The following is a 12,832-nucleotide window of genomic DNA, read 5'->3' on the forward strand; positions in this document are numbered from 1 at the left end:
TTTATCTGTGTACCAGCTGAGTTGTAATTCTTACTCATTTCTACGTAATTCCCTAGTAAGGTAAAGTCCTAGAAGGTTTATAGTGAGACTTGTGAACTTATTTAGCCACACTCGAACATATTTATTATGCCTGAAATTTGACGTTTTATGTTATTACTTTTTAATTTAATTGCTTAATAAAGGAGATACTCCTTTTTTTTCCCCCCCAAAAAAAACCTAACAGAAATATGTTGGTGAAGTGTTTAACATCATAAGTCAACAATCAACAGCCAGGCCAGGATGCATTATCGCATTAGATCCCATTACAAAACTTGTAAGTATTATTTTTCTAGTCACTTAGCATTAGGTAAATAACATGTATGTCAACTTATGTTGCTATTTATTTACATTCAGCAAGGCCGAAAAACCCAGCTGCTTCATGTTTTTCAAGAAGACTTCATTTTGAATAATCTTGAGAAGAAAAGTATGGGAAAAGGCAGAATATTATCTGATGAAGGTAAAGACAAAATTCTTATGTGATGAGAAATATTCTGTAGGGTATGTTAGGAAGAAATTGATGTGTTTCATACCATCTATTTGAAGCTAAAATGTTTCCTGAGTGAGTTTGTGGCATTATTTATCATAAATAACAGTATCTTTTTATTCTGAACCAGGAACTATAGAAAAACTGAAGGAGGTTTGTCAATTATGTTTTATAAAAGCTTAATAGAAATGTTTTTGTTGTTAATGTATGAATGCTCTTTGATGGATGAGTTCCTGCCCTAACAATTTGGATAATGTGGACACCTATCATTTTAACTAGTAGCTTAAAACTTCAAGTTATAGTTTAAAAGCTATGTGTCTTAATACTTTTATAAGTAAAGTTTTAAAAATTTATTTAAATGCTTCCACTCAATATAACTGTATATTTTGCTTAAAGGAAAACAGCAAATAAAGCTACAATCTCTTGGTCATCAGTTTCAATTACAGAGGCAAACCAAACACAAAAATGACTTTTCTTATAAAGCAACCATATAGGGTGTAACTGTTATTTTAAAAGTCAGTTATAAGCCTCAAGTAATATTAATGACTACATTTTTATTTGTTCCAGAGTATTATTTTATTTCTCTTGTACGTTCTTTATTCTTTTTTCCATTTTCCTTTTTCTTTGAGAAGTACTTTTGGGGGGGGGGGGTATTTTTCCGAAGTTGGAAACGGGGAGGCATGCGCCCGACTGGGATCCATCCGGCATGCCCACCAAGGGGCGATGCTCTGCCCATCTTGGGGCGTCACTCTGCCGCAATCAGAGTCATTCTAGCACCTGAGGCAGAGACCACAGAGCCATCCTCAGTGCCCGGGGCAAACTTTGCTCCATTGGAGCCTTGGCTGTGGGAGGGGAAGAGAGACAGAAAGGAAGGAGAGGAGGAGGGGTGGAGAAGCAGATGGGCGCTTCTCCTGTGTGCCCTGGCCGGGAATCAAACCTGGGACTCCTGCACGCCAGGCCGACGCTCTACCAACCGGCCAAGGCCAAGAAGTACTTCTTTGAGTTCTGCACTTTTATATCTAATGTCTAATTTCTTGCCACTGCTTTCAGTTAGTCTGCTATCATTTTCCCTGAGAATTCATGAACTGTGCAAAAACACAGTGTTTTTATAACTTCTGAATATAATGATGGAAGGATGATAAAAAATGGGAAATAAAGATGTCAACACAGGATAAAGGGTTATTTATATCAATAAATGTTCGTTATTTTTCCTTTATTATACTTAAATATTAATAAAATATTTGTATTGTTAACAATTCAACTCTTTTTGTAAGACTTTTTAAAGAAATTACTCTCCTATGCTTAAGGTTGAGTTTTGCTATGATCCTCATCTGTTCTACCATTTTCTTTTTTATGATTCTTTAATTTTTAACTTTTTTCCTCTTTAAAACTAAGTATTTTTTCTAGTTTTTGTTAAAATATTCAGAGAGTTCTTACTTTTACCCCAAAACTACTATTTTTATTATTAGAATTTTCCAGAATATACCCAAGGAGTTAGGTTTTTCATCTTATTTTCATTTAATGTCCATAATAGAAGAAATATTTTACAGAAGCTTTTATTATTGGGCATTCTTTCTTGTTAGTAAAATTATCAGAATTAGATCTATTTTTTCCCTTTTGTTATAATTCCTTACCCTTCCCTTTCTCTTAAGTCTTGTAATCTAAATGTTTAACTCACCCAGAACACATTACTGCAGTTGCCTTTTTATTAGTCTCTTAATATATTTATGATTATCTTTCTTTCCTGGTGTTCCTTTGAAACTTTTTTCTATGAAAATTTAAAAGGATAAAATGCACTCTAATATAGTTGCTGATTTTTTATATGTTCTATGATTTATATAGTTTCTATAGTGTAATTTTCTTTTTGTAATTTTGTATGTAATGAATATAAGAAAAGCTTGGATTAAATCTAGAGTTTAAAAAATTTTTTCCCCAGGTTATAATGAACTACTGATTTTATGATATATTTTATTATATATATAATTTAGATAGATGGATTTTTTAGTTTATTTTGAGCAACTTATGTGCTGCTTAAATTATGCGGTTTAGACTAAGAAAGATTTTCCTAAATTACTTGTTGGATGATGAATACTTTTATATTGGTTCTTAGATATACATTGTTAATAAGTCATTTCATTATTTCAAAATATATTTGGCAACACTATTTTTGTCATCATATGTTCACTTAAAGTGCCTATCACATAGTTTTTATCTGTTCAGAAAATTCCTACTTAATATGATCTATGTGAACATTGTATTACTGATGGCTGTAATATGTGATTTTTTTAAGCTTGTCGATTTGAAAAATGAAATTTAAGCATAGCATACTTGTTAAAATTTTAAGTTAATAAAAACTCATGTGATAAAGTTGATTCCATTCTGTAATTCTATTTAGAACTAGAGATAAGAATTTTGATTTTTTAAAAATTTCAAGTTATTTTAACTTAGTATATTTAATAAGTTGTCTCATTAATCCTTGTTGATAGTGAAAAATATCGTTAATACCAACAGGCAGCTCACCTAATGAATTTTCTGAAAAATTCTACCTAATTGTAATAGAGTGTACCCAAGACAACCATTCATTGTTACATATGTGGAATTTACATTTAAAGTCCACTCCTGTCTCATTGGGTGAGTCTTTTTTGTTTTTTAACTTTAGGTAGGCTTAACTTAACAAATTATATAATATAATTAATATAGTATAATATATAATATAGAAAATTATATCAGGCAGTTCAGTGTGTATTTTTAAAGTTATTCTTATTGAGTGATGATAATAGTTTATTCAGTTAATTTTAAAAGCAAAATGATTTTCTGATTTTTTTGTTATAAAGTGGCATATTAATGTTTACTTTCTAAATCTTTTATTAGGCAGTTTTAGATTATGAAATACAGCAATTTAATATTTATAGGGTTCCCCCCACAATCCCTGATGTTGGTTCTTTTCTTATGTTTTATAGATGAAAGAGTAGATACAAAAATATCCGAAACAGTTTGGCAGCCAGAAGAACATTATTCTTCTTCGCCAGAGAGGATCCTAGCTCCTTTTCTACAGAAGTATCAGGCTTGCAGAGCAAATCTCCAGAGTACCAGCAAGTTGACTCTGTCTTCAGAAATGGTGTATAGCCAAGAGTTGCATTTGCCAGAAGGAGTTGAGATAATAAGTGTTAAGCCATCAGCAGGTTAGTATATTTTGTGAAAAAAGACTAATCAAATTTTGTAATCTATAAGTGTTTAGGTATTTAAAAAGAGGTACAACTACGTCTTTTTAAATCCATGTAGAAACAGAAATTAGTATCTTCAAGTACCCTAAATTGAACACTTAAATTTCTCATTGTTTTCAGATTACTTCGACATTTGTTAGCCAGTTGTAATCTTAGATATTGATTTTAAAAACAAATTTATTGTCCTTTTGTGAAGACAAAATGAAAGTTTCTAGAGTGGAGATAATAACATGGTTGCACCTTATTTGCCAACTTTGATAATTATGGTAGTGCTGCCTGGAGCTGTGTGCTGTGAAAGATTGTGAGTGTGGTTCCTGATATATATACTATATATATATTTCTTTTTCTTTTTTTCTTAAGGCAGTGGTTCTTAGAATGTGGTATCCAGAATAGCAGCATCAGCATTACCTGGGAAATTGTTAGAAATAAAAATTCTTGGGCTGTACCCTAGACTTACTGAGTCACAAACTCTGGGGTCTGTTTAATAAGCCTTCCAGGTGATTCTAATGAACACAAAAGATAAAGAACCACTATAGCAAGAAAACCAAGGCAAAAAAATCCCCATCTTATCACTCAGTTCTTTCATTTTCATAGTCAAAGTATGGGTTTGGTCTTTTCTACTACTCTCTTATTTTTTTTTATTTTGACTGATTACTTTGAATGCTTTTCAGTTGCCATGTTATCAGGTACTTAATCTTTTCAAATCACTGAAGTTAACAGGCAGGATATTAAAAGTGTTCTGATAACATTTGCATTCTAGTTATTTGTGTATTTTAAAAAAAGAGGTATTAGTGCAAGGAAAGTTAAAATTTGAAAAAGGATGACTCTTGCCACACTTTTAAGAGCTATTATATCTTTAGCCAGACAGTATGATCTTCACTACTGAATTCCAATTAAAATAATAGGGAAAGTATAAGAGAAACTGAAGGTATTTCTAAAAGCAGTCCTCTTACTTAAGTCTGACTCCAGTTGAGTTTGGAAGAAGAAAAGAAGTTCTAGGAAGAAAAAAGAAGTTTGTTTTGTTTGGCAAAACGGTACCATATGCTACAGTAGTCTCCCCTTAGCCTCAAGGGTAAGTTTCAAATCTCCTAGCAGATGCATTAAACCAAGGATAGTACTGAATCCTACATTGTTTGTTCCTGTATATACATACCTTTTCACAGAAAGGAAGCACTTGATGGCTTCTCTTTGGATTATCCTAATTGCCAACATTACTACTCTTGTGCTTTGGGGTCATTAAGTAAAATAAGGGTTACTTGAACACAAGTACTGCAATACTGCAACAGTTGATCTGACAACCGGGATGGCTACTAAATCACTAACAGCCTGGTAGGATATACAGTGTAAGTGGTCAAAGGGATGCTTCTTGTTCTAGGCAGAGTTGAGCTGGTCAGCATGAGGTTTCGTTATGTTACTCAGAATGGTGTGTAATTTAAAACTTAGTAATTGTTTATTTGTAGAATTTTCAATTTAATATTTTCAGATTTCATTTGATCTCTGATAATTTAAACCACAGAACACCAACTAGAGATGAGCAAGACTACTATAAAAGTCTTTTCCTAGTCTTAAGGATTTTTTTAGTTAAAACTATTAGGAAGGGTTAGCTCTTTATTCTCTGTACAGTGCAGAGAAATGGACAGTGTTAATTGTGTCCTCTTGCAATATTACTATATTCCTTGAGGAGTTTTTTAAAAAACATATTACAATTATGTTGAAATGGGCTTTTAAAATATGTGTTCTAGCCGTGCCTGGAGAGCTCGGTTGGCTGGAGCATCATGCTGAAGCACTGAGGTTGTCAGTGTGAGTCCCGGTCAGGAACAGATCAGTGTTCCTGTCATATCTGTCTCTCTCCTTTCCTCTCTCTCTCAAATCAATAAAATAAGTTATTTTAATTAGAATTCAGTAGTGAAGATCATACCGTCTGGCTAAAGATAATAGTTCTTAAAGTGTGTCAATGCAAGAGTCATTCTTTTTCAAATGTTAACTTTCCTTGCAATAAAATAAACATTAAAAAATAAAAGTAACTGTGTTCTATCTAGCATTTATATTCTACATAATTAGTAGTTTATTTTGAATAGCTTAGGACAGGGGTTGGCAAACTATGTGCCACCTACCTGTTTTGTAAATAAGTTTGAGTGGAACATAGCCACACCTTGTTTACCTTTGTGTGTGGCCACTTGTTCTACAATGGCAGAATTGAGTAGTTGCAAAGAAAACCTTATGGCTAGCAAAGCCCAAATTGGTTATTACTATCTGGACCTTTAAGAAAAATGTTTAGGAAATTAAGAGTATTTGCTTACATGAATCTCAAGAAAACATTATTTCCCACTTAAGAATCTTCTTAGCATCAGTTGTATCAAATAGTCCTTAATCATTGAGGGCCCATTTAGTATTTAGCTAAGCACGGCCCATTCACAAAATTGTATTGAAAAATATTAAAAAGAAGGAACCAATGAATGTTGACAAGTTTTTAAAACTGTGTTGATATCTCTGAAATTAGATTTACAATATGTAAAAGTAGCAAAGAAGTGTAGAAAGAATGTTGAGTCAAAAAGCAGGACTGGAATGCAGGTTCTAATTCTGCCGTAGTCTGTCTGATTTAGGCATTAGATACCTACCACATTTAGTCAAGGGTCTTTACTTGTAAAATGCAGGAATTGAACTAAATTCTCTCAGAGTTCTAGATTTTTATAATAATGCCCTTTTTATATACCTTTGGATGTCATTAAAAGCTTTTTCCTCATCTATTGACCCTTAAACTAAATATAGAATATTATGTTGTTAACAGTAGTTCATACAAAAGACGAGTACCTTTAGTACACAAAATAGAAATATTTAACCAAATTTGACATTTTGTTAATGGTATTTTTATTTTAGGTCATCTCAGTTCTTCTTCCATATATCCCATATGCAGTGCTCCTTATTTATTGGTAACTTCATGCTCAGATGATAAAATAAGATTCTGGAGGTGGAGAGTAACAGATGGAGAATCTACCACATCAACTGATGGAAAAATGGATCTTCTATACATTTGGGAGGAATGGCCATTACTTATTGAAGATGGACTTCAGAGCAATAGTAGTATAACTGTACCTGGTAGGCCTGTGGAAGTTAGCTGTGCACACACTAATCGTTTAGCAGTAGCATATAAGCAGCCTGCATCTAATAGATCTTCCCAGGATTTTGTGATGCATGTAAGTATTTTTGAATGTGAATCTACAGGAGGTTCAGGTTGGGTCCTTGAACAGACAATTTATTTAGATGAGTTAAACACAGTGTTGGATTCTGGCATTAGTATTGATAGCAATTTAGTGGCTTATAATAAACAAGAGGTATATTTATCCAGTAAAGAGAGTATAACATCAAACATAAAGCATTTAGTTCACGTAGATTGGATGTCTAGAGAAGATGGATCTCATATCTTGACTGTCGGAATTGGATCAAAACTTTTTATGTATGGACCCCTGGCTGGCAAGGTACCAGAACAGACTGGTAAGGAAAACTTGGCATTTCCTCTCTGGGAGAGTACTAAAGTTGTGCCTCTTTCTAAATTTGTACTATTACGAAGTGTGGATTTGGTTTCTTCCGTAGAAGGCTTCCCACCTTTTCCTGTTTCTTTATCATGGGTCCGGGATGGCATCCTGGTGGTAGGAATGGATTGTGAGATGCACGTCTATTCCCAGTGGCAGCCATCTTCTAAGCAAGAACCTGTTATAACAGATTCGTGCAACGGGAACACTCCATCGGTAATAAGTTTAATAAAACAGAGTAACTCATCAAGTTCTGGATTACATCCTCCAAAGAAACCTCTGACTCGATCCATGACCAGTCTTGCGCAGAAAATCTGTGGAAAGAAAACTGCATTTGATCCTTTTGTGGACATGGAAGATTCGGGTCTCTTTGAAACAGCTCATGTTCTTTCCCCGACTTTACCTCAGTACCATCCGTTGCAGCTTTTGGAACTCATGGATCTTGGCACAGTTCGAAGAGCAAAGGCCATCTTGTCACATCTTGTCAAGTGCATTGCTGGAGAAGTTGTGGCTCTGAATGAAGTTGAATGCAATCATGAGCGCCGCCTTCGGTCTCTCACCATCAGTGCCAGTGGCAGCACCACCAGAGACCCGCAGGCATTCAACAAGAGTGAAAATACAGATTACACAGAAATAGATTCTGTGCCTCCACTTCCTTTATATGCCTTACTTGCGGCAGATGATGATAGCTATTACTCATCTTTGGAGAAATCTAGTAATCAGAGTACCTTAAATAACTCAAATCAGTTATCAAAAGAAAGTTATGATGAGCTTTTTCAGACCTCAACTTTAATAACAGATAGTAATGTTTTAGAGACTGATGAAGAAAATGCAAAGCCCAGAGTTATTGACCTTTCACAGTATAGTCCAACTTACTTTGGTCCTGAGCATGCTCAGGTTCTTTCTGGCCACTTCATTCTAGTTTACCAGGACTCAGCAGGATGGAGCAGATGTCTTTGATGGCCTTAGCAGATACAATTGCAACTACCAGCACTGATATTAGAGAAAGCAGAGACAGAAGCCAAGGTAAAACTAAGTTGGGTACAGGATCAGAGAAAAAACCAATGATATTTTAACTTATTTTCATAGAAAATCTATAATGATTTTTATAAAAGTGATGCTTATGAAGGGTTTTCATCATAATTGCTGATACACATTAGTTTTAACTTAAATCATAGTATTCTGAAATAGAATTTGAAATAGAAATTATACAAAAATTCATTGTGCCAGTCATTGTAAATTTTTACCTAATTGCTTAATGATATTAAAGATTCACCTGAATCTTTGAGGTTAACAAAAGTTACATTCTTATTAAACAATTACTTTAGATACCTAATAATGTGCTTTATGCTTTATTTTTCTCATGTTTTCATTACTAGTACTTGGTTTTTATAATATTGAGGTTTCTTATAAAAATTAGCATTAATATATACTCCTACTTAGAATAACAAAAATAAGCATAATAAAATTAGCTCTTTTCCTTGCCTAGAGAACAGATTTTCTTCTTAATCTTCTGAGTTATGAACAAACTTGAATGTAGAATTTCCTTCAAATCTCAAATAACAAGTCAAACCAGGTGCGCCAGATAGAGATCAGTAGTCTGCTATACCTTTGAATTGTACTTGAAACAAAAATATGGGGTAAATTTAAGAAAATAATAATTAAAATTTAATTTAAAAGTTGGTCATGAATTGTGACACTTTTACTTTAAGAAGTATTACTTGTAGATATAATTTTTGATGTAACTATATTATAGGCATTTTATGTTTTTAATTGTTCAAGTAAAAATCGGGCCTTCCCACAGTGTAGCTATTTCTTTCAGTGTTAGCAGCAGATTATTGGGATGGGTATGTGACTTGAATAATATGGAAACTTCTATAACATATACCACAAAGAAAGTTAAACTATTTTAAAATTTAGTCACATTAATTGAAGAAAGATTCAGACAGAGGAGGTCCAATTACAAAAATATCACAGACCCTGAGTCGATTTATTCTCTATTATTTTTCAAAATATTTAACAACTACTTTTTGTAATGTATAAGAATAGAGAAAAAAGAAATATTAGAAATATTTTAGACCAATAACATTTTCAGTTTCAGAATGTTTTGTCTCTGTTTGTTGCTGTGTCATACATACACTGCTTGCCGGAATTAGCATTTACTTGTGTTTTGCTGATGAAATATTGTTCTACAAATAAAAATGACTAAGTACTTTCTTCTTCTTTTTTTATAGGTGGAGAAACTCTTGATGAATGTGGATTAAAATTTCTTTTGGCTGTTCGACTTCATACTTTTCTTACAACTTCTCTCCCAGCTTATCGAGCTCAACTTCTTCACCAAGGTAATTTTGGTAGTAATATTTTAAAAGGATATAAGGCTATAAGAGAAGAAGAAAGGTTTAAGAATTTTTAAGTTTGCTTTAGCTCAGATATGATAATGATGACAAATTTAACACATTCTAAGTTTTCTTAATTTATTTTTAGAAATGTTCACTTGTACTTAAAAAGATAGTGGAATATTTGGGGTAGATGGAAGGAGTTAATGAATAAAGAAATATGTAGCAATTGGTCAATTGGATATTCTGTGTTATATTTCAAGGGCATCATACATTAAATCCCAATTAGTGTCACTTTATTCTCTTTAATTTTTTTTTCCCACAGAGACAGAGAGAGAGTCAGAGAGAGGGACAGATAGGGATAGACACACAGGAAGGGAGAAAGATGAGAAGCATCAATTCTTCGTCACAGCTCCTTAGTTGTTCATTGATTGTTTTCTCATATGTGCTTTGACCAAAGGGCTACAGCAGAGCAAGTGACCCCTTGCTCCAGCCGGCTACCTTGGGCTTCAAGCCAGTGACCTTTGGGCTTCAAGCCAGCAACCATAGGGGTCATGTCTGTGATCCCACGCTGAAACCAGCAACCCCTCGCCCAAGCTGGTGGGCCTGTGCTAAAGCCAGCAACCTTGGGGTTTCAAACCTGGGTCCTCCGCATCCCAGTTCAATGCTCTATCCACTGCGCCACCCACTGCCTGGTCAGGCTATTCTCTTTAATTTTCTTTTTACATTTTCTTTTTTCTCTCTTTTGACATTTATCTAAATTCAAATCTTTCTTCAAAATTTGAATAACATTTTTGTTACAGAAAATGATACATATTCAATTTTTAATTTTTACAAAAAATGAGTACTCCCAAAACTACTGTTAACATTAATGTGTATTTTAGATATAGTTTAATAACATTTCACTTACTGTTAGATACTGTTAATCAGGACTTTTAAAGTAACAGAAATACTTAAGTTTCAGGTAACTTAAATAAAACAGTATATTTAATGGCTCATTGCCCTGGAAGTACAAGAGTAGAGCTTGCTTCCAGCAGTATTGGTTCTACAGGTTTATTATTATTATTATTTTTTTTTTTTCATATTTTTCTGAAGTTGGAAACCTGGAGGCAGTCAGACAGACTCCCGCATGTGCCCAACCGGGATCTACCCGGCACACCCACCAGGGGGCGATGCTCTGCCCATCTGGGCGTCGCCTTGTTGCAACCAGAGCCATTCTAGCGCCAGAGGCAGAGGCCACAGAGCCATCCTCAGTGCCCGGGCCATCTTTGCTCTAATGGAGCCTTGGCTGCGGGAGGGGAAGAGAGAGACGGAGAGGAAGGAGAGGGGGAGGGGTGGAGAAGCAGATGGGTGCTTCTCCTGTGTGCCCTGGCCGGGGATCGAACCCGGGACTCCGTATTGTTCTAAATGCTTTAACAATATTATTTCTTTTTAATCCTCACAACAATATAATAAGGTAGGTTCTGTGATTATTCACACTTTATAAATGAGAAAATTGATGAAACAAGAGACTAAGAAACTTGTCCAAAGTTACACAGTTAGGGATGGAGCTGGAATTTAATATATACATTCTAATTCTAGAATCTTCAGGGTTTTTTTAAATATAAAATAAAGTTTGTTATCTGTAATATATAAGGAGCTCATAAAAATATGAAAGATCAGTATCCTTTTATGGGCAGATAAATGGCCAATATAAATGACAAAAAAAATTACAAAGAGTAAGAAATGCTAGGATAAATTCTGTGTTTTACTAATTAAGGAAACTGAATTAAAAATAATAATAAGGTGACAATTTACTCTACTATCCAAAGTAAAAGAAAAAAATCCAATGTAAAGTTAATAATGGGTAAAAAGGTACTTGAACATTGGTTATAGTACTGAAAACTGAGTAACCTTTCTTTTTTTTTTTTTTTTTTTTTTTTTTTTCTTTTTCTTTTTTTCTGAAGCTGGAAACAGGGAGAGACAGTCAGACAGACTCCCGCATGCGCCCGACCGGGATCCACCCGGCACGCCCACCAGGGGCGATGCTCTGCCCACCAGGGGGCGATGCTCTGCCCATCCTGGGCGTCGCCATATTGCGACCAGAGCCACTCTAGCACCTGAGGCAGAGGCCACAGAGCCATCCCCAGCGCCCGGGCTAACTTTGCTCCAATGGAGCCTTGGCTGCGGGAGGGGAAGAGAGAGACAGAGAGGAAAGCGCGGCGGAGGGGTGGAGAAGCAAATGGGCGCTTCTCCTGTGTGCCCTGGCCGGGAATCGAACCCGGGTCCTCCGCACGCTATGAGTAACCTTTCTAAAAAGCAAAATGGGAATATATCTGTTAATCCTACCTTACGGATGAAAAGAAAGTTTTTTAAAAAAAAACTCCTTTTTTTGGAGACAGGAGGGGAAAGAAATGACAAGTATCAACTCAGGCTTGTGTATCACTTTAGTTCATTGCTTTTCATATGTGCCTTGACCTGGGGCTGTAGCTGAGCCAGTGACCCCTTGCTTAATCCAGCCACCTTGGGCTTCAAGCCAGTGACCTTTGGGCTAAGTCAACCACCATGGGATCATGTCGATGATCCCACGCTCAAGTTGGCAAGCCTGCGCTCAAGTGGGATGAGCCCATACTCAAGCTGGCAACCTCAGGGTTTCAAACCTGGGACCCCAGTGTCCCAGGTTGATGCTCTATCCACTGAACTACCACTGGTCAGGCTAAAGCTACTTTTTATATCTGTACTACTTATTTTTAAAAATCTAGATATAAGTCAAATGTCCCAAATAGGGGGAATAAGTTATTGTGAAAACAATGATATTTTAATGTGGTAGGATATTGAATTGCTAATAAAAATAAATTTATGAACAATGTATAATAATAGAAAAGAAAAAGCAAATTAAAATAGTATGAAAAAATTTTGATATGAATCATTATAGTCTTAAGTTCTCACCAAGCTATTAAATCTAGTTGGTGTTTTTTTTTTTTTAATTCATAGAACTAAATCTTCAGTACAAATATTGGCCAAAGGAAGATGAGAATCAGCTTTAAAGAAGAGTCATACCATTATAGAATAATACCTTGTTTCTCGTTTTCTAAGAAAAAGTCATGCATAATAGCTAGAGAACAAAACTACCCAGCACAGTGGCATTTGCCATAGCATTTTTTTAATCTTTTTAAGAATATACATTTTAATTATAGAAAATATATGCTCATTGTAAAAAATATTGAAGTGAAAGAAATT

General features: G+C 34.6%; 1 protein-coding gene across 1 annotated transcript in view; it reads left to right on the forward strand.

Annotated features, from left to right (window-relative positions):
• Positions 1-12,832, forward strand: part of LOC136403400 (dmX-like protein 1) — a 120,986-nt gene that overhangs the window by 23,276 nt on the left and 84,878 nt on the right. Inside the window, 7 exon segments of the mRNA XM_066382073.1 lie at positions 224-313; positions 394-496; positions 3,035-3,154; positions 3,484-3,705; positions 6,625-8,187; positions 8,190-8,303; positions 9,512-9,619. Coding sequence (XP_066238170.1) covers positions 224-313; positions 394-496; positions 3,035-3,154; positions 3,484-3,705; positions 6,625-8,187; positions 8,190-8,303; positions 9,512-9,619 — 2,320 coding nt within the window.

This window comes from Saccopteryx leptura, chromosome 4, assembly GCF_036850995.1.
Source record: "Saccopteryx leptura isolate mSacLep1 chromosome 4, mSacLep1_pri_phased_curated, whole genome shotgun sequence".
Taxonomy (NCBI): Eukaryota; Metazoa; Chordata; class Mammalia; order Chiroptera; family Emballonuridae; genus Saccopteryx; species Saccopteryx leptura.